The sequence below is a fragment of the Protopterus annectens genome, chromosome 1.part0 (genome assembly GCF_019279795.1).
Source record: "Protopterus annectens isolate FY-2018-M chromosome 1.part0, PAN1.0, whole genome shotgun sequence".
Taxonomy (NCBI): Eukaryota; Metazoa; Chordata; order Ceratodontiformes; family Protopteridae; genus Protopterus; species Protopterus annectens.
This window is the reverse complement of record NC_056725.1, coordinates 357,640,843-357,663,527: the sequence shown is the minus strand read 5'-3', so window position 1 is coordinate 357,663,527 and position 22,685 is coordinate 357,640,843. Positions and strand designations below refer to the sequence as shown.

Genomic DNA, 22,685 nt, shown 5'->3' with positions numbered 1-22,685 from the left:
ATTTGTCTTTTGGCAGGGAAAGGCTGGCTTCCCCTAATTAGAGTAATAAGGTCTTCAGCCATTCTAAGCATTTGTTTTTGTGGCATGGTAGCTTGAGCATGCACTTTGGATGTATGTTTTCTAGGCATAGTGCGAACTGTGGGCCTGAGAAACTCGGTAGTCTTAGTTGGAAATGAAGTTGTCTGTTTAATATGAATATTGGTAGGTCAGAATACGCCCTCAGAAGCCGGTGCCTGCACAGTGTTTACGGACCCATCCAAGGTAGAGACCATCCACAGGTTCCATAGTCGAAGAAGCATCTCGAGGCATACCAGACTCCGAATGGGTCTCGGCAGAGCCCTGCGCATCTGCAGAAGCAGGCATCAGGGGCTGCATAGGTGCCTCACTGAGTACCGGCTGACTGACGACTAGCTTAGCGGAAGCGTCGTCGGCAGTTTTTGACCTATGCGGTCTGTCTCTGTGCTTTTTCGGAAGATTGGTAGTCGGATGGCTTACCAAAGCCATTTTGGAATAAGGAGAATGAGAGCGAAAAAATTTAGCTACAGCAATATCCCAATGACGAAAGGTTCAGGTGTTAAACAAGGCACAAAGCCAACAGCGGGGGACATCGTGCTCTGGTCCTAAACAGGTGATGCAGTAAGAATGAAAACCTCTGTGAGGTATTTGCTTTCCACAGGCAAGACAATTGTTAATTTTTTCTGACATCAGTTAGAGCAAGAAAAAAGAATCCCCAAACAAGGTAATTGGCTTTAGAAGACTTCAGGTCTGAAACTCACAAAAACTAAAATTTCAGGTAGCGGCTGGCTGGCACTTGCGAACTGCTTCTGCTTTGGGCTCCTTCTCAGCAAGAAAGACTGATGTAATGGCATCGGCTGAGTGTTTTATACCCCTGACGACCTGACATCATGGAAGAGGAGACAGCAACCGACGCAGAAATCCCAAGACTCTGGTATTCGGGCCAACTGAGGGCTACCTGCAGGCAGATAACCAAAGTGTGATGACTGCAACAGTGAAAAACGAACACCACCAAAGAGGCCTTCTCTCACACCCACCTACTGGCACTACACAAATTGTTGATTTTCCTGTCATTTAAAATTTTGATTGATTCTTGTCTTTTAAAATTTTGATTGACAACAGTCAAGAAAACGGAAGACCTTTTTATCAAAACTAAGAAATGAAGCCCAGCTCTGGGGCATAACTGGGATGAAACCCTGAATTTGTTCCAGATACACAATCTTTGACTAACAACCAAGAAAGCTAGAAGTTCTAAGAGGTTGGGAGTTAGCCATCATCAGCTCACCTACCCCAAGGTGAGAGAGGTGGTGCATTCTTCTGCACTGCTGACTTCACCAGGAGTGAGGAAGTCTAGGAACCAGCACTACTGGTTATGAGGACAACTACACTACATACTACCCAGGAGGGACTGGACATGTAGATTCAATACGGTCTTGGATGGTGATTGTATGTACAAATTATTACAGCTGTGAACTAAAGCAGTAGATGTACAAGGTTTACCATGAAACTGTTTGAAAGTCAGTAATCTGTCTTGCCAATGGACCATATAATGCTTCTAGGAGGAGACTACACTGCAGTGACTGGTCCCATGCCTCCCTGGCTAGTCTACATAACTGATGTGAGTGGGTATCCCCCTTCCTAGCTGATGTGCTTCATCAGTGTAGTGTTACCTGTAACTAAACCAAAAGTGCCCCCCCCCCTCAACTGCAGGTGTCACTGAAAACTTGTAGTACCTACATTAGTTCTAACAACTCTGACATAGATGTGCATGTTATGAATGCTGGGGTCCTATCACACCTGAATTTGTGTTTGTCCATTGTGGGCCCCCACGCTATGTCTGAGGTGCCTGTTGTAAATGTTTTTTGTCTCAGAGATGGACTTGGAGGCACTTTCAAGTTCTCCCTTGCTTGGTTTTCCCACCAAAGACAGCTTCTGGATAGCCAGGATCAAGGAAAAGGGCCATTCTAGGAATGCAAGTTCATTAGGAGTTCAGTGTAGTTCCCCTTACATGTAGCTTGGCCAGAGGAATTATCAGGACAGATGCTAGGTATCTCAGGGTCTTGTGCATCTCTCCAGTATCTGTAAGATGCTTAATTGAGAACAGCTACACTGAGACCTGTTCAAAAGTGCTCGCAGGAACAACATTTGGACTAGGAGGAGTGCAGGGCTAATTTCAGGAAACTGTTAAGTTTATTAGATACAACATGGTAATATTTACAGCCTTTATAAACTGGTCCTGGGAGACAGCTTAGATCAGACAATCATCTTGGAAGGGGTAAATGCAGATCCCTCCCTCAAAGATAATTGTGCAAAAGTGTCAAGCATTTGGTAAACACCCCCAATGAATAGTCCAAACACCAAAGAGGCGAACTGAAAAAGGTGTGGACACACTAGAAACCTGAGGCACATCCTGTACACTTAAAAGACATGTATGTGGAGGTAGGCACCCATCATAACCTGTGTTTCCATAAAAGCTTATGACAAGAACAAGGCTGAAAATATTTAATTTCCAACCTTGAATTTTTTGACTGTTAGAAAAATCTGTTCAAAGCAGAAAGATCTAGAATAGGTCTGCAGTGACTATCCATTCTCAAGACCAGAAAAAGCACCAAACAGAACATGGCGCCCTGCTATGACATGAGAATCTGTGCTACTGCTACACAAGTTAATAAATGGATTGTGATAGGCCCCATAAGTGGAAGCTGTCTCTCTTCCCTAACTGTCTGATGTGAAGATGAGTCACCAGCTTTTGAAAAACATCAGCCCTTCTGCCCATCAACTGAGAAGGAGAAGGGGCAGGGAAAGGAAACTCATGTGGTCAGAGCCAGGGTAAATTTTTTATCCACTGTCACTTCTCTGTCCCTGCTGTCTGCTCCTCTTTTCTTCCCCTCCAACTGTCCTTCTCAAAGGCAATCTTTGGCTTAAATTCTTGCTTCTACAAACGGGCAATACTGGAGAAAAGTATCTCTCATTGTATTTAGGTACTGGTGGATAAAAAAAAAAGCACCAAAATTCTCAGTTAATGTTTTCCTGCAAAGCAAAGTCTTATCAAGGGGGACATTTAAAATTCAGTGCTCGATATGTTCATGCAGGAGTTGAAGCCACAGTAAAGCATACCTTCTTAGAACAGTTCCAGTAGAAGCAGCCCTGGTAGATACATCTGTTGTCACATTAACCACTTTATAGCATAAACCTACTCACCTGGCAGTCCTACAAACCTAACTTGAATCAGTCCAGGATGGGCCTGAGGTCCCATTTTTTTTGGACCTAAAAAGAACCACAGATAGACTGTGGATTCTAACTGGCCTTTGGGAAGTGGTTAGATGACTTTTTTCTAATGGAGGTCATTGTCCACTGTACTCATCCCTCATTAGACCCATTATAGAATACAATGCCCCGTTTGGTATGTACCTCTCAAGACATCTGCAACAACTGGAAAGGCCACAGAAATACCTCACTAAAAGAATCACAGGCCTAAAGCAGATGCCCTACGCTGACCACCATAAAAACTCCAGCTATACTCTGTCGCATATCGTCTAATCAGAGGCGATCTCTGCTTAACATACAAGGCCATGTCAAACCCAGAGCTGTTCGACATACTGCACTTAAAGAAATCCCAATCCCTCAGAGCCACATGCTCCAGGGATCTAAACCTTGTCATCACAATAAACAAAACATGCTGGAGGGATAGGTTCCTGACTCAGACTCCCCAGACTCTGGAATAGATTGCCCATACATGTCAAGCAGAGTGCCTCTTTGGCCCTCTTTAAAAGGAACCTTGACGATTGGATGGGAGAAAGGAAATTCACACCGGGGATCATGTCAATCGCCCTGCTAGACAGGGGTCCAGGGAAGTAAATAGTGTGGGAAGAAATAGCCAGGGAATTGTTATGGCTAGGCTTGTATAGGCCCTAGGGCTGATAGCCTAGTACCAGCCTATGACTCTGAAATTTCTAAGGCTGCTGAGTCCAAGTGACTGGACAGAACATCGGACTTTTTTCTTCTAAGGTGGACGAAAAAAGGGAATTGAATAGCTTTTGGAAATTATCCTTAGCACTCAAGAATCTGAAGTTATGGTGTGTCATTGCTTGTGCATGTAAAAACAGTCACCACCCGACTGCCTCCAGAGTACAGTAGTTGGGCAACTATTCAGCAGCACTAAAAGGCACTCTCAGTGGAAGGACTAAAAAAGCCAGGATGAGCTTTGGACGGTGGAGGCACAGCGACAGTAGCAGGTCTTGCAGTCTTGGCCTTTTTTCTCAGTGGTTCGGCAGGCAAGTCTGAAGGCCCCTCCACACCTAACGCTAGCTGTTTCAGATGTTGGTTCTCTAGGTACAGGTTGAGTGCGTGAAGTCTGCTAAGGTCTTAGGTACAAAGGCCTGGCAGACAGGGCAGGGCTTGTAGTCGTGTGATTTGCCTAAACAGAATAGACAGAGTTTGTGGGCGTCTTTGTGTGGAATCTGATGGCTGCACTTACACTTTCCCTTTCTGCATAACATGAACAGACACTAAAATACAAGGACTGAAAAAAGGTTCCCCAACGGGATACTTATCTGAATTTCTCGAGTATCCGACAGCCGGGAAGGCAGGGACACACGCTCTGCTAGCCACATCAGACGTCCCATGCACCAAAACGTGACTGCAAACTTTTGTATACTGGCCAGACGTTCGGGTAGCAAGAGGAGAAGACCCAACTGTACAGAATACTGCGACATGTGAATAGAAAGACATTTACTGTTGCCCTGCACCTGATGGCTCTCTGTAGAAACTTTGCTACAAGTGAAAAGGTGTACAGCATACCCGGGGGGAGGATTGTAGCCCACAGCATCCCATGGTGACGGAGTGTCGGGAGGGAATCAGGACAAAGTAGCTGCTGCATTTGGTGTTCAAGTTAGAAGTAAAAAGGCCACAGCAACTGAAAATCAATGATGCCACTGCTTGGGTGAGGGACCACACATGGGGCAGAAGAATTGACCTGTTCAGCTTATCCACCAAGACATTTGAACTCCCTAGAATGTGCACTGCTACCAGAAAGCATTAAGACATTGTCCAATGCCACACCTTTACGGCTTCTCACATCTGAACTTTTCAGGTAGCAAACAAAATTTGAGGAAGCTGCAGGGGACAAAAGGAAATTATAGGCAGGGGAGCAACTTTAGCCACAGATCAAATTGCTTGGAAAAAGGCATCTAGGTCAGATCCAATAGCCCATTCACTGAGCCAAGATGGGTAAGATAACATCAGATCCAACTGCATGTAAAAATAAGTTTACCTCAAGATGCCAAAAATGCTCTTGCTAAAGTTAACACTGAACCCCTGACCCTGATCAAATCAACCAGAGGCAGATATGAGGTAAAAATAGTCACCCAGATGAAGGATACAACTATGTTAGAAACCAGAAAAGCACTGCATGCACAGAGGTAATGGTAAATGATATTGCATACTCAGAACCAGAGGATAAAAGTTAATGTAAGCACTGCATGCAGAGGTAATAGTAAATGATATTGCATACTCAGAACCAGACGATAAAAGTTAATGTAACAGTGGACAATTTTAGCTCAACCTTCATCATCTCTCCCCCTCCTACATTCACAGATCACATACCCATATCTACACGCCCCCCCCCTCACAAAGCACCAAAGAAAAAGTCCTCAAGGCATCATCCATGGCCACAAAACACAACTTCTACGGGGGGGGGGGGGGGGGGATAACATATCAGACTGCCGACTCGCCAACACAAAACTGGACTTGTCAGACCTCCTACAGTGGCTATTCAACATCAGGCACTGTGCTGTATGAATGGAGAACAGCAACAGTCACCCCAATGTAAAAAGGTCGGTCATCAATGGACCCGAATAATTACAGACCCATAAGCCCATGACCGATTCTCTTGATGAAATCACTACTGTCAGCAGTGTCAGTTACTGCAGTATCCTCTCAAAAACATCAATTTAAGAATACTGTATCCTCTCAAAAACATCAATTTAAGAATACTGTCTTTTGCACATATCATACAAATTCAAGTAGAACTACAACCCAAACAGTAAAGTTCAGTACTAGCCTGGTGATCGGTTATTTTCTACACTGCAAGCAAACTAAAATTTCCATCCTCAAGTCTTACCTTTTGAATCCCAGAAGAAGGCTACCTCTGAACATGCCAAGATCAACTGGAGGTGTATCAGGTGCCGACACTGGGTGTAAAATAACAAGAAGTAAAATGAGCAAAAAAAACCAAAAAAGTAATCATTACACAATATTACTGTAAGAAAGAAAGAAAAGCTATGTACTCACAATAACTATGCATCTGTGTTGTCCATTTTCAGTCTTCCTCAATGAATCGGTCCAGATTCTATCCTTGGATCCAAGTCGGCCACATTACTCTAGGTTCTAGGATCAGACTCTTGAACTCCTCCCTTTACCCATAATGCTCCTGACCACTCAATTACAGGAGACTGAGTTTGCTGCTAATATAAAGCTTCTAAAATATAACAGCTTGTGAAATTACTATAGAAATGAGAAAGATAAGAACATTAACAGAATAGGGGCTTCAAACAGGAAATGTGATTCCTAAGAAAAAGTTTCCATCAGATCTCTCCCAAAGACATGGATAGGGGGAAGAGGGGGATTGAGGAAGAATGAAAATGGACAACATAGATGCACAGTTATGATGAGTACATAACTTTTATATCTGGCGCTGCCATTTTCATTAATTTCTCAACAAGTGGGACAGAGTACCCAGCTACAAAATCCCTGAGAGGCCCTCATGGAAGGATGTTCCAGGGAACCACAGAACCGAAATGCAGCTCCATTTTTGAAGTTGACATCCCACTTGTAATCAGTAATAAAAGTATGAGCATTACACCATTTGGCAGCTGCATAAATATCATCAATGGAGGCTCTGGCCCAAAAGGCAGTTGACGTAGCCATTGCCCTAGTTCAGTGTGCCCTTGGCTGTCTTGGTAGGGTTAAACTTGGTTAAACTTCTAGAAGAGTAAATGTAAGAAATGCAAATCTGTAATCCATTTGGCTAGTGAAGTCTTTGAAACAGGTGATCCTAGTTTGTTACTGGAAAAAAGAAACAATTGGACAGATTTTCTAAATTCTCTAGTCCTATGAAGATAAAAAGAAGTTGCCTCTGCACATCTAAAAGACAAAGCATGTACTCTCCTTTATTGTTAAATTTAGGAAAGAATACAGGATGCAGATGAGCCAGACACGAAGGCTTCAAGGAACACGGATTCCTTCTGGGAAGGGGTTGGGATGACCAACCAGCTTTCTGGTGTAGAACGTCTAAAATGTCTCCAAAGGAGACATCTTCTGGTGGCAATCTACAGAACCCTTCCCATTCATCGAAATCTGTGTCTGTGAGAGATTCCTTTGGGTAATTCAAGTGCATCCTTTTGCAAGACCTCTAATGAGGGGCCTCTTCAGTGGGATGCTTTGGAGAGGTACCTGAAAAGGCTAAATGGAACTGCCTGGAAGTTCGTATGGGCTGGCTGTCCCTGGGGGATATGATGAGTAGACTCAAACAGAGGATCCAAAGGAGGAACAGGAATCGGATCCAAAAATGCATGAGTAGAAACTGCTCTTGGATGAGAGAAGACCCTCTCCACCACCTCGAAGGCAGAGGGACTGGGAGAAGCAGAGGACAATCCTGTAGGAGCTGAAACTTTTGGATCAGACAATCTAGAGCCTGTCCAGACCCTCCACTCAGATGGAGGAGTCAGAGAAGAGCTGTCCAGTGCCAAGGCCCAGGAGAAGTAACGGCTCTGAAAGCTTCGGGGTCAAAGTTACTTCCTCAGATCAGACGCTGACACTTCGGCTCCCAGACACATCCTACTCTGGGGGACTGTAGCCTAAATAATCAGGGAAGGAGCTGAAGTCGAAGAAGAGGTAATTTCGGTTGAGATAGTTCAACTCTGGGAGATCTCAGATCACAGGGCTCCAAAACAGAAGGTCAGATTGCAAAAAAAGTGATGATTTGATCTTCACGGGATCCGATGGGAGACTGAGCCAACAATACCTTCATCTGGATCTGTGTTCTAAGAAATTCTCTCATCATCCTCTCCCACTTCTGCTTTGGAAAAGACTTTGGGAGGTCTTGACAGAACAGGAAGTGAAAGGAGGTCTGGAAGATTTCTTGGGAGTCTCCTGAACAAAGGAAGACCTCAGTCTCTGGGACACTGGCTCTGGGGAGAATCGTGGGCTTTGGAGCTGAGGAGATTTTGAAGCTGTAAGAATCAGATCAGTGGGCTTTGGATCCAAGCTTTTAGAAATTTCAATAGGCGGTTCTGACATCAAAGCAGACTTGGGAGACTTTGCTGGGTCAAGTTTTCTGTGCTCTCTGTTTCTTGGACTTACGAGATGGGTTTTGAGCCAGTTTTTTTTTTTTTTTTTTTTTTTAAAACACCTTTATTGAATTATCACTTGTGACATAGGCAAATGCAAAGGTAATTCACTTGTATCAAATTAACATTAACAAACATTATGCTTCACATATATTGCTATATATCATACAACCTAAGCAACATTACATACATTATTCAATTCCTGCACCTTTTTTAAACCAGAAACATCTTTATTAAATCCCTTAATACATAAGCAATCATACATTTTTTCCTATGTAGTTTTTGCTCCTACGCTTTCCTAAAGATCTCAATTCCAGTTGTTTTATCTCTGTTACTATATTCAGTACTTCTAACATGGTTGGTTTAGATTTTGATTTCCATTTTTTAGTAAATGCTTTATTGGCAGCCACCAATTTAATTAGACACAGCAAGGCCATACCATGTCAAGGTAATTCAGATTCTGTAGCATGACCTGCGACGTACCTCCCTGGACTACATGAAAAGAGACATGGAAGAGCTCTCTGATCATGTAGCCCAGGCTGGTATGACCCTGACTAGCATCCTCCCCTCACCAAGAATGACACCTCAGTATAAAGAAAAAATTATCAATTTCAACAATTGGCTAAGCTTCTGGTGTCATTCAAAGGGGATCCAGTGTCTGTCAGCCTGGGACGACATGCTCGACAAGCCGCATTGTTTTGCAAGAGACTGCTTGCACCCGTCACCCCTAGGCTTTTGAATACTGGCCAAGGCTCTTGCTGCCCCCATAGTGCCTTTTTTAGGCAAAGCTCAAAAGTCAAACCCACCTCAGTAAACAGCACAATTAACAAAAAACTGAGGGTTATGCTACTCAACACCAGGAATTTAAATCTCAAAATGCACACACTAGAAGCACTCCTCAGTATGGAGAACGTCAACATCTGTGCAGTAACTGAAACCTGGTTCAAGGCACCAGCAAGCACCCCAGCACTACCAGGCTACAATTCATACCAAATGTTTCGGCCACAGAACACAGACCGAAGCACAAAAGGAGGTGGTGTATCCATATTCATCAAGGATACCTGCACCTCCAGGTTAGTGGCGCAGCATGATACCTCTAAGATCATCCATGTGCAACTAACATCGGGCATATTTGCAATGCAAATTGTGGCCTGCTACAGATCACCCTCCATAACCCAGGACCACCACTCCACCTTTCTGGAGACGCTGGAAAACATGAAGGTCCTACCAAACACCCTGATATTGGGCAATTTCAATTACCCTACCATTCACTGGGAAAACTACTCAAGTACAAATTCCCAGGCCCAGTGCTTCCTGGAATTCATCAACTCAAACGCCCTGGATCAGCTGGTAAACTCCCCTACCAGAGGTGAAAACATATTGGACTTGGTCATCACCAACATGAGCGACAGGTGTTCCACACTGGAGGTCAACCAGTCACTGGTTAGATCAGACCATAAACTAATCACTCTGGATGTCCACACCCCACCACCACCCCCCAACTAAGGAAACCACAGCAAAGAACTTTTCTAAAGCAAACATCACCTTACTTAAGACGTGAGTGGCAAGTTTCACAGACCCCATGCTAAAGGATAACACTGCCAAAGATGCAGAAACCTTTACAAATGCACTCTATAAGCACCTACAAGGATGCATGGATCGTGCCATCCCTAGCAAAACCAAGACTCACTCCTCTAAGAGAAGGAAACCAGTTTGGTGGACCCCTGCAATAAACAGGCTATACAATAGGAGGAAACTAGTTCAGAAAAAAAACAAATCCCACGAAGGAAAGACATCCCAGATCAGTATCAGTAACAAACTGAGGTCCCTCATGAAATCATCCAAGGCTAACTTCAAAAGAAAAATAGCCAAGGATTCAAAAGATAACCACAAAGCCTTCTTTAGCTATGTTAAGAATTTAAGTGGCAACTCACAGATATGCACTGAACTAATGCAAAATAGCACAAAATATACTGAACCTACTGATATTGCCAACATCCTGGTAGACAGATTCAGTGCAAACATCACCCCCCTCTCACCTCCAAAAGGGCCCACAACAATACCGGAAAAGTGTAGTGTCCCAAAAATCACTGAGGCACAGGTGAAAACAGCCCTTTCAAAAGCCAAAAATACAGCATAAATGGGACCAGAGGGTGGTCCCAGGCTGCGTCTTGCACAAACTACAAAATGAACTAACCCCCCACCTAAACATGGTGTTCAACCTCAGCCTCTCCACAGGCTACGTGCCCATAGAATGGTGCACAGCAACGGTTACTCATCTCCACAAAGGAGGGGCCACAACTGACCCTGCTATCGCCCCATAAGCCTGACTAGCCTGGTCTGCAAGGCTATGGAGCGCATCATCATGGAACTCATTAACAAATACATTGGGAACCTCCAAACACTTCACCCGACCCAGTTCAGCTTTGTTAAGGGCAGATCATACCTACTAAAAGTACAGTTTTGTACCTACCATAAATGTAGATGTTGGAGTGCCTTCACTGCTGCAGTCATTACACTTGGGTTATCCTGCCATCAGGCGGTCCCGCAGTCAGCCAGAGTTCAAAGTCTTGGTCCGGCGTTGGTTGCTGTCACTTCTTCCCTGACGTCAGTGCACCAGGGATATACAAGATGCAGCCGACGCCATTTTCTTCAGTTTTTCTTGCCCCAGATGCCAGGTGCCCCCAAACAGGTAGGCAATACATATTGCTAATAAAACATACATAAAAAGTAAAACCAACATTTTCAGTTACCAGCAAATACACCACATAGGTAGTATAGGGTAGAAAAGTGTAGATAAGCCCCAGCTAAGAAAGAGGGGATGGAGGGAGGGTAACCTGGACTGCAGCAGTGAAAACACTCTAACATCTACATTTATGGTAGGTACAAAACTGTACTATGTTCATAGTGTTTCACTGCTGCAGTCATTACACTTGGGTTGCATCCCAAAGCTGAGGTAGGGTGGCTGGTTCTATAGAGGATTTGGGGTGGCTATGAGGCCCTGCAGCACTGCAGTGGCAAAGCTAGTTCTGGATCTAGAATAAAGAGGCAAGTGGTAACGCTTGGTAAAGGTGTGCACTGAACACCAAAGTTGCAGCTTCCAAGATGTCTTTGGTAGGTACTCCTCTAAGGTAGGCAGTTGAAGTGGCTGTTGCTCTGGTGGAATGTGGCCTAATGTTACTAGGTACAGGTTTCCCATGCTATGTGTAGCAGAAACAGATACAGTGTCCTACCCACTTTGAAACGGTCTGCTTTGAAATAGCCTTTCCCTGTGATATTGCAGCATATGCTACGAACAATTGCTCAGTTTTTCTGAAAGCTTTTGTTTTGTCCAAGTAGAAATGTAACTGTCTGTGCATGTCCAATGAATGCAGAAGTCTCTCCCCTTTATTCTGGGGATTTGGATAAAAAGTTGGCAAGTGAATAGATTGGTTAAGAGCCACACTGGATACTACCTTTGGCATAAACGAAGGGTTTGTTCTTAAAGAAACCCTGTCTTGGTGAAAAATGATGAAAGGCTCCACTGCCATTAGTGCCTGTAACTCAGACTCTTCGTGCAGAGGTTATTGCCACAAGCAGAGCAGTTTTCCATGATATATATTTTAATTCTGCTGAATTGGCTGGCTCAAAAGGAGGTAAAGTTAGTTTTTCTAAGACAAAATTAAGGTCCCAAGTTGGTGTTGGTGCTCTCCGGGGTGGTCTTATGTTTTTAGCCCCTCTGAGGTACTGTTTTAGCAATGGATGAGAGAAAATAGGAGGATCTGTGTTGTAATGAGCCAAGATGGCAGAGGCGTGGATCTTAACGGATGAAAAAGATAGTCCTTTGTCCAGCATCTCAGTTAAGTATTGTAATATCTGAGGAATATTTGGGACAAGAGCGTCAAAGCTTTGAGCCTGGTTCCAGGCACAGAATCTCTTCCACTTCTCTGAATACGATTTCCTGGTGCTAGGTCTCCTGGCCTCCAAAATGACATCCATAACAGCTTTAGACAGAGGTGTTGTCTGCTTGACTAAGGAATCTGCCATGCAGCCAGGTTTAAGGTTTTGAGCTGACTGCAGGATCTGATTGTTTTGTTGAGTCAGAAGGTGTGGAGTTTGAGGTAAAATCCATGGTGGGCCTTGAGCGAAGTCCTTTAAGACTGGGTACCAGGGCTGGCGTGGCCAGTCTGGGGCAATCAGGATCATCTGTGTTTTTTCTTGCCTGGCTTTTAGGAGTACCTTTGAAAGGAGAGGCAGTGGTGGGAAGGCATAAACTTTTAGGCTTTTCCAGCTGAACGAGAGTGCATCCACTTTCCATGCTTGTGTGGCAAGTCCTTGTGCTGTATTTTTGTAGTTGGCAATTCATTTGGGAGGCAAAAAGATCTATGCCTGGGCACCCCCATTTTTGCGTTACCATGCTGAATACTTGTGGATTTAAATTTCCACTCGTGAGGATCCATGATGTTTCTGCTTAAGTCGTCTGCCAGAGTATTTTTCTTTCCTGGCAGGAATTGTGCTTGCAGATGAACTTGATAGGTTAGAGCTGTGTTCCACAAGGTCATGGCTTGTCTGCATAGGGGATAAGAATGAGTGCCCCCTTGCTTGTTTATGTACCACATAACTGTGGTGTTGTCCGTCTTTAATAATAGTGGTCCTGGATGCAGAAGGTCCTTGAAAGCTGTTAGGGCATTTTGCACAGCTAACATCTTTTTGATTGATGTGAAGATGCATTTGGTCTGCGGCCCACTTGCCCTGAATACATTTTCCTGCCATGTGTGCTCCCCAGGCGTAATCCGAAGCATCTGTTGTTAGTGTATGCCTGGCTGTGGGTAGAATGAAAGGCTGTCCCTTGTTGAGGTGACATGCCTGTGCCCACTATCTAAACTCTTGTTATAGGCAGGGAATTAGTGGTATTACTGCTTCCAAACTGTGACAGTGTTGAGTCCAAACACTTTTTAGGTACCAGTGTAATTTCCTCATATGCAGTATGGCATATGGAATTAGTAGTATGCAGGATGCCATGAATCCCAAGGCCTGCAGAATTTTTCTTGCAGGGAGTTAGATCTTTGTTGCCATCAATTGAAACTACTGAGTCAGTTGTCCTTGCTTGTCTGGTGTGAGATAAGCCATCTGGGCCATTATATTTAAGCTGGCACCCAGGAATATTATCTCTTGTGAGGGCACTAGTTTTGACTTCTTTTCATTTACTGTGTACCCCAGGCAAATTAGCAACCTTTTTACAAACGCCAGATGCTTTAGAAGTATGTCCTTGCTCTCTGCTTGAATAAGGATATATTTGAATTCCTTTTTGTCTGCAAAATGCAATTACTGGTGCCAGGCACTTTGTGAAGACCCTGGGCGCAGTAGATAAGCCAAAGGGCAGTGCTGAAAATTGGTAATGCATTGAACCAGCTATGAATCTGAGGTATCTTCTGCAATTTTGTCCGATAGGGACATGCAGGTATGTCTCTGAGGTCCAAAGTAACAAGTCAAGCCTTCTTGCCCAGCATGGGTAGAAGCTGCTGTAGTGTCAACATTTTGAATTTCGGAACATCCAGGTAAGTATTGAGAGTAGAAAGGTCTAGTATGGGTCTCCAGACTTTGTCCTGACTGGGGACCAAGAAAAGTCTCGAGTAAAATCCTTGTTCCTGTTGTGGCACCTTTTGAATAGCTCTCATGTCCATGAGGGCTGTAATTTGTTTTTGTGCCTCTGCCCTTTGATTTTGTGGCAGGTCTGGCATTCCTTTTCTTTTAACCTTGGAAGAGTGTGAAAGTGGAACCTGTAACCTTGAGACACAATATTTAGAACCCATTTGTCTTGGGTGATTATATGCCAATTTTGAGAAAAAAGTGCTAGTTTTCCCCCTAAGGGAGCTGCCAAAAGGCAAGTGCTTGGCATTTGAAGGGAGAAGTCATTGGAACTGTTTCCTATAAGGTTGTGACTTGTCTTCACCTGCTTTTGGGGTTGAAGCATCCCACTCTCGTGGTCTGTAAGAGCCTTGGGGCTGAGATCTGCCTCTTGGGCGTCTATCTGCCTCTTTGTGGTTTGTCTGAAACTGGAAAGGACCAATTCTTTGAAGGCCAATTTCTGCTAAATCGAGGTGGCTGTACCTGTAAGAAATCCTTCACTGTTTGCATAGATTTTGCCTTATCCTCCATTTTCTTTAATACCTCTTCTGCCTTAACACCAAATAAAATATCCTGCTGTAAAGGAGCATCCAATAATTTTGCCTTAACATGATCAAGTAAACTTTGTTCTTTTAACAAAGCATGCCTTCGAATCACAGATCCTGTAACTGCTGCTCTACAAGAAGCCTCTAATGAATCAAAACCACATTGCAGAGTATGTTTTCCCACTTGTTCAGCTGCATGCAATAAATCCTGCATTTCCTTATAGTCAGGATGTTCTGAATTTGTAAGCATTTTCTGTTTTAATAGACATTAAATATTGTTGGTATTTAAGCATGTGAAACTGGCAATTTAAAGCTCTCACTGCTAAAGTAGCAGAAGTGTAAACTTTCTTCCCCCATCTGTCTAATGCTCTAGAATCCCTGCCAGAGGGAACTGGATTTTTAGCCGTGGAAGCCTTTACCCCCTTTGGGACCCTGGGAAATAGTTTCTGGGTCAGCAACAGGGTTTTTATAAAGAAATTTGTGAGAGTCAGGGACTCTGTAGTACCTGTCTGGCTTGACTGGAGCAGGGGGCAAAGAATCAGGATTTAAACTGGATTCAGGGCCTGTGCTGAGGCAATAAGAGAAAATCTCTGAGCCTTTTCTTGAATTCTGAGTAATCCTGGCCGTCCCAATGGAAATGCTCCCTCATGGTATGTAAAGTTTCCCCAAAAGAGTAATCCTCAGGAGAAGAGGATGAAGGAATTGATTCTTCAGCATCAGTGTCCTCATAGGGGGGTAGAGAGTATCCCTGGTCTGAAGAGGAATCAGAAGAAATGGAAACCTGGTCAGAGGAATCATAGTCTGTATCCTGCCTAGGCCTTTTATCAGGAGGGGGATGGGAACTCCTGATCAGAGTAATTAAGTCTTCGGCCATTTTGAGCATCTGTTTTTTCGGCATGGAGGCCTGTCCAGGTGAATGCTGTACTTGCTTCTTTGTCTTTAAAGGAGTTTTAGACTTGGCTGTAGTTTTTATGGTAAGCTGTGAAGGTCTGAAAACACCCTCAGAAGCCGATGCCTGCTCAGCATCTCCGGATCAATCTGAAGGGTTGGTTTCCGTAGGCCCAACACCTTGAGTATCCAGAGGCCTAGACATCTCCACGTGAGAGCCGGAGGTGGCCTGTGGCTCTGAGGTAGCGGGTGTTAGGGGCTGCAAACGCGCCTCATTGAGAACCGGCGACTGGCCTAGAAGAGGCTTCATCGTCAGTTTTGGGCCTCGGATGCCTGTCCTTATCCTTGTCTTTGTGTTTTTTGTGTATTCCGGTCGTCGGTTGTTCCGACGGCATGGTATAATTAAACCTTCGGCCAAAGTAATGGCGAGCAAAATCAAACAGACATTTAATAGTGCGTTTGTTAAATCTAGCACCGACAACTAGTGACGTCATGGTCTGGGCCTAGGCATGGAATACAGTAAGAATGGAAATCCTTATGAGGTATTTGTTTCCCACAAAAAATACAATTATTAACATCAGTCTGAGGCAAAAAAACATTTCCCCAATGGGGTACTTAGCATTATTGAAGACTTTGGTTCTGAAATTCGAATTGAAAATCTAAGGAGTCGGCTGACCGGCACTTGCGAACTGCTTTTGCTTTGGACACCACACGGCAAGAAAGACCGAAGAAAATGGCATTGGCTGCATCTTATATACCCCTGGCGCACTGACGTCAGGGACGAAGCGACAGCAACCGACGCTGGACCAAGACTTTGGAACTCTGGCCGACTGCGGGACCGCATGACGGCAGGATAACCCAAGTGTAATGACTGCAGCAGTGAAAAGTACAGTTTTGTACCTACCATAAATGTAGATGTCCGATAGGTATGCATCTGCAGTCATCACACATGGGTTGTCCTGCCTCAGGCAGCCCTTCGGTCGGCCGGATTCCAAAGTCTGGGTCCGGTGTCGGCTGATGTCGCCCTCTCCCCGACGTCAGAGCGCCTGGGGTATAAAAGCGTCAGCCGACGCCATCTTCCTCAGTGTTTCTTGCCCCAGATGCCAGGTGCTCTCAAAGGAAGGCTAAATTTGGAGAAATGCAATAAATTCCAAACATGCACAGAAATATATATATATACATATATATATCTATACATATATATATATATATATATATATATCTATATATAAAACAAATACACCATAATAGATAACCCCAGCTAGCTATGAGTGGGGAAAGTACCCAATAAATACCCAAGAGGGGAAGGAGGGAGGGTAAACCTGACTGCAGATGCATACCCATCGGACATCTACATTTATGGTAGGTACAAAACTGTACTATGTCCTTCAAGGATGCATCTGCAGTCATCACATATGGGTAGAATACCATAGCCAAACTGGGGGTGGAGGATCTATGTAAAGGATGGTGTAGCTAAAATGCCCTGCAGGACTGCAGTAGCAAAGCCTGCTCTGGATCTGGAATATAAAGGTAAATTGTAATGCTTGGAAAATGTATGCACGGAGCTCCATGTAGCAGCTTCTAAAATGTCCTTGGTAGCCACCCCTCTTAAGAAGGCTGTGGAGGTGGCTGTGGCTCTGGTGGAATGAGGTCTAATGTTAGCTGGCACAGTTTTTCCATGAAAGGAATAACAAAAACGTATGCAATTCCCTATCCATTTTGAAATTGTCTGTTTGGAAATTGCTTTTCCTTGTGCACCAGCAGCATATGCCACCAACAGCTGATCAGTTTTTCTGTAGCTTTTAGTTCTGTCCAAGTAGTAGCGCAACTGTCTGTGTATGTCCAGGGTGTGCATTAGTTTCTCCCCTTTGTTTTGTGGATTTGGAAATAAGGTAGGCAGGTGAATAGCTTGGTTTAATGAGACCCTGGATATCACCTTTGTCATAAATGAAGGATTGGTTCTCAATGAGACTCTGTCCTGATGAAAAATAAGAAATGGCTGTACTGCCATGAGGGCCTGTGACTCAGATACTCTTCTTGCTGAGGTTATGGCCAGAAGGAAGGCGGTCTTCCAAGACAGGAACTGTAGTTCTGCAGATGCTGCTGGTTCAAAGGGAGGCAGAGTTAGTTTTTCCAACACGAAGTTAAGGTCCCAAGTAGGCACTGGAGGTTTCCTTGGAGGATTGAGGTTTTTAATTCCTCTTAGAAACTGCCTTAGGAGAGGATGAGAAAAGACAGGTGGGTCAGTATTGTACTCTGCTGAAATTGCTGAAGCATGAATTTTAATGGAAGAGTAAGACAGGCCATTATGGAGCATTTCTGCCAAGTATTCCAGGATATGTGCCATGTTCATCACCGTCGCATCTAGGCCCTTTGTGGTGCTCCAAGTGTGAAATCTTTTCCATTTTGCTGAATGTGCCTTTCTTGTGGAAGGCCTGCGAGCTTCCATAATGAAATCCTTCACTCTCTTGGATAGCTTATCCTGAGGAGGAGTCTAGGTATTTTCCAGGCTGTTCGTTGCAAGGTTTTCAGGTTGGAATGCAGAGTTTTGTAGTTGGGCTGTGTCAGGAGAAGTGGCCATTGAGGAAGAGGCCATGGTTTTGTGCGTGACATGCTCTTTAACAGTGGGTACCAGTGCTGTCTTGGCCAGTCCGGAGCTATCAGAATCACTTTTGGCTGCTCTGTCCCGATCTTCAGTAAGACCTTGGTCATTAATGGAAGAGGTGGAAATGCATACACTGTTAGAGTTCTCCAGCTGAAAGATAGGGCGTCCACTTTCCATGCTTGTGGGTGGTATGTCCTTGAGCAGAATTTCTTCAGCTGATGATTGTGGGGTGAGGCAAAAAGATGTATGTCTGGCCTTCCCCATGATTGTGTTATCTGTAGGAAGATGTCTGGGTGCAGCATCCATTCGTGTGCATCCATGATATTTCTGCTTAAGCTGTCCGCCAGTATATTCTCTTTTCCTGGCACAAACTGGGATTGCAGCTCTATATTGAGTTTCAAGGAAAGTTCCCATAGATTCATTGCCAGTCTGCAAAGAGGGTAGGAATGGGTGCCTCCTTGCTTGTTTATGTACCACATAACTGTGGTGTTGTCTGTCCTTATTAGCAGGTGGCCTTGATGCAGAAAGGGTTTGAAGGCCTCGATTGCATGTATCACTGCCAGCATTTCCTTTTGGTTTATGTGCATGCGTAGCTCCTTTTGTGACCATAGTCCTTGAATATATCTGCCCTCCATGTGTGCTCCCCAACCGTGGTCTGAAGTGTCCGTTGTAATGGTTTGGCTGGCTATTGGTTTGCTGAAGGGCAGACCCCTGTTTGACTGGCTTGCTTGAGCCCACCACAGAAATTCCTTTTGGAGGCATGGAATGAGTGGGATCAAAGTTTCTAAGCTGTGACTGTGCCGAGTCCATAAACTCCTTAGGTACCATTGTAGTTTCCTCATATGCAGCCTTGCTTGTGGAATCAGAAGAATGCAAGATGCCATGTAACCCAGGGCCTGCAGGATTTTCCTTGCAGTCAGCTGAGTTTGTCTTGTCAGATTCTTGAAGTAATCCGGTAGTTGTCTTTGTTTTTCTTCTGTGAGAAAAGCCATTTGGGTGGTTGTGTCTAGATCCACACCCAGAAAAGTTATTCTTTGGGATGGAACAAGTCTTGATTCGTGAATGTTGACTGTGTATCCCAAGGCCTGCAGTAGGCGGATGGCATAATTCAAGTCCTTTACCAAAGTTTGTTGGCTGTCCGCTTGTATAAGGCAGTCGTCCAGATATGGGTATATTTGAATCCCCTGAAGTCTGCAGTGTGCAATTACTGATGCCAGGCATTTCGTGAATACTCTGGGCGCAGTAGATAAGCCAAAGGGCAATGCTGAAAATTGATAATGCTCTGAACCTGCAAGAAATCCGAGGTGTCTTCTGCAACTTTGTCTGATGGGGACATGCAGGTATGCCTCCTTGAGGTCTAGAGTCACCAGCCAAGACCCCTTGCCCAGCATGGGAAGGAGTTGCTGTAGAGTCAGCATTTTGAATTTTGGCACAATGAGATAAGTATTCAGTGCGGACAAGTCGAGAATAGGCCTCCATTGATTTTCTTTTCTTGGAACAAGGAATAGTCTGGAGTAAAATCCTTGGCCTTGTTCTGAAAGAGGAACCTTTTCTATAGCTTTAATTTGCATTAAGTTGGAGATTTGTTTCAAAGCCTCTGCCCTTTGATTTGGTGGCAGGTCTGGCATGCCTTTTCTTTTTGGCAATGTGTGAAAATGGAACCTGTATCCTTTGTCTATTATTTGCAGTGTCCATTTGTCTCTTGCAATACTGTGCCAATTTTCTGAGAATAAGGAAAGCTTTCTGCCCAAAGGTGCTTCTAATTGAGCCCTGGTTGGCGGAGTCAAAGCAAAGTCATTGAGTCTGTCCTTGTGCAGCAGTTGCAGGTCCTGCACTACCTCTCTGGTTGGGAGGCTGCCATTGATGTCCTCTGTAGGAGCCTCTAGCTTGCCCTCTACCTCTGGCACGCCTGTTCTTGCCTCTCTGAAATCTTTCTGTGTCCGGAAAGGACCAATTCTTGGTAGGCCAATTTCTGCTGAATCTTGGTGGTTGGACTTGTAGAAAATCTTTGACTGTTTGTACAGATTTTGCCTTTTCCTCAAATTTCTTTAAGACCTCCTGAGCAGTGGAGCCAAATAACTTTTGCTTTTCCAGTGGAGCATCCAGAAGCTTAGCTTTAACATGGTCTGGCAGAGATTGTTCCTTCAGCCAAGCATGCCAACGTATGACTGCACCTGTCATAGCTGACCTACATGAAGCTTCCAATACATCATAACCACACTGTAAGAAATGGTTGCTAACCTGCTGGGAGTTATGTACCAGATCCTGAAGTGATTTGCGATCTAGGGGTTCAGGTGAAGACAGTTTCTTATGCAATTCATCTAACAAATACTCTTGGTACTGTATCATATGAAATTGACAATTTAATGCCCTCATAGAAAGAGTAGCAGAAGTATACACTTTTTTACCCCATCTCTCTAAAGCCCTGGACTCCCTTTCAGAGGGGAGTGGATTTTTAGTAGTGGCAGCTGCAACCCCTTTAGGGCCCTGGGAAATAGTTTCTGGATCAGCAGAGTGGGCCTTGTAAAGAAAAAGATGCGAGTCCGGGACCCTGTAGTACCTATCGGGTTTGGCAGGGGCCGGAGGAAGAGTGTCAGGGGTTATGCTAGACTCAGAGTACACATCATCAATGACAGTCAAAACAGGAGGAATAGCCAAAGGTCTATGCTGAGGTAAATGCAGAAAAGTTCTTAATCTTTTCCTGGAATCAGAGAATTCCTGGCCCTGCCATTTGAAATGCTCTCTCAGTGTGAAGGGTCTCCCCGAAGGATAGTTCTTCAGGAGGAGAGGCCGAGGGGATTGATTCCTCTGCATCAGAATCCTCGTAGGCCGAAAAAGCCTCCTCCTTGTAGTCCGAGAGAGCTGAGCCATCAGAGGCCTCCTTTGAGGAGTGGGGATCAGAGGGCTCAACCCTGAGCCTTTTGTCTAGAGGGGGTTGAGAGCCTCTGTCCGGATGTGGTTGAGAGCCCCTAATTAAGGAGATAAGGTCCTCTGCTAAAGCTAAAATCTGTGAACTGGTAGAGGGTCCCCGAGGAATAACCCTGGGAGGCATAGCTTTTGTATGTTTAGCAGCTTTAGCCCTGGTGAAAGCCTTTATAGACACGGATGCAGGAGGCCTAGCTGCACCACGTGCTGGTGTAGTTTTGTCTAGAGGAATGGTGTCGGACGTTTCCAAGACACCAGATTCTGAGGGAAATTCAATAACCGACTCAGCAGGGGCCTCCGGGGCCGAGGTTGTAGGTTGAGCGGTTTCGGGGGTCGGAAGTACCAAGGACTCGGTTTCAGCCGAGACTGAGACACTCGTGGTAGGCCTGGCCGTGGTTTCAGCCGAAACCGCGGCCCGCGTGTGTCAGTCCTTGTCCTTCTGTTTCTTTGTTAAATGTAAAGTCGGAGTCTTCGACGGCATATTGTATGAAAAACTAGCCCCAAAATATTCCTCTGCAAACTCCGCCCGACGTCTAAGAGTGCGTTGGTTGAAGGAAGCACAGGCTGAACAGGCCGAGACGTCGTGGTCTGGGCCTAGGCAGGGGAGGCAGTAAGAGTGGAAATCCTATGAGGTATTTGTTTCCCACAAGTTAAGCAATTATTAACTTTATCTGACATCGGCTGAGGCAAGAAAGAGTCCCCAACGGGGTACTTAGCTTTTGAAGTCTTCGGTAGCTGAATTACAGGAGCTGGCCGACCGGCACTTGTGAACAGCTTCTGCTTCGGGCACCACGCAGCAAGAAAGACTGAGGAAGATGGTGTCGGCTGACGCTTTTATACCCCAGGCGCTCTGACGTCGGGGAGAGAGCCAACGCCGGACCCAGACTTTGGAATCCGGCCGACCAAAGGGCTGGCTGAGGCAGGACAACCCATATGTGATGACTGCAGATGCATCCTTGAAGGACATCACGATGAACATCCTGGTTGATTTCTTCGAGACAGTCACCAAGGCCATATACAAGGGAAAGGTGGTTGACACAGCCTACCTTGACCTTGCCAAGGCTTTCGACACCATTCCCCACTCGGGTATCACAGAAAAACTCACCAGCCTGAACATAAACCCCTACGTCATAAGATGGGTTGCCAACTGGCTTACAGACAGAACTCACACGGTAAGAATAGCGAGCTCCAGGTCCGACTCTAAACCAGTCACAAGTGGTGTCACGCAAGGCTCGGTCCTGGGACTGCTACTGTTCGGCATATACTTCTCAGAAGTACAGGCAAACGCAGGAGGACTATGGCTAACCAAGTTCACCGATGACTGCAAACTGGGAGCCATAATTGACTCTCCGCTGACACGGGCATACTCCAAAATGGCCTTATTGAAACATACACCTGGTGTCAAAGTCATGGCCTCAAGCTAAATGCCAAAAAATGCATAGTCGTCCCGTTTGGGAAAAACAAAACTCCCATGAATTACCACATAGGTGGCAGCCCCCTTGATACAGAAGAGGTAATAAGAGATCTGGGGACCCAGGTAAATAGTAATCTCTCCTTTGACAATCATATTGCCAAAGTAGTTAAGAAATCCTTCTACGTGGCCCATCTAATTACTAAAGGGTTCACATCTAGAAATAAAGAGGTTACAATGCCCCTTTACTCATCACTCAGACCCATCACAGAGTACACTGCCCCATTTGTGATGTACCTCACAAGACACTTCCAACAGCTGGAAAGACCACAAAAGTACCT

General features: G+C 44.9%; 1 protein-coding gene across 1 annotated transcript in view; it reads right to left on the bottom strand.

The window, feature by feature from the left end:
- The window catches only part of LRPPRC (leucine rich pentatricopeptide repeat containing), a 1,486,422-nt gene that overhangs the window by 964,277 nt on the left and 499,460 nt on the right, over positions 1-22,685 (bottom strand). The window contains exon 14 of the mRNA XM_044079460.1: positions 6,137-6,206. Coding sequence (XP_043935395.1) covers positions 6,137-6,206 — 70 coding nt within the window. The remainder of the gene's footprint in view (positions 1-6,136; positions 6,207-22,685) is intronic.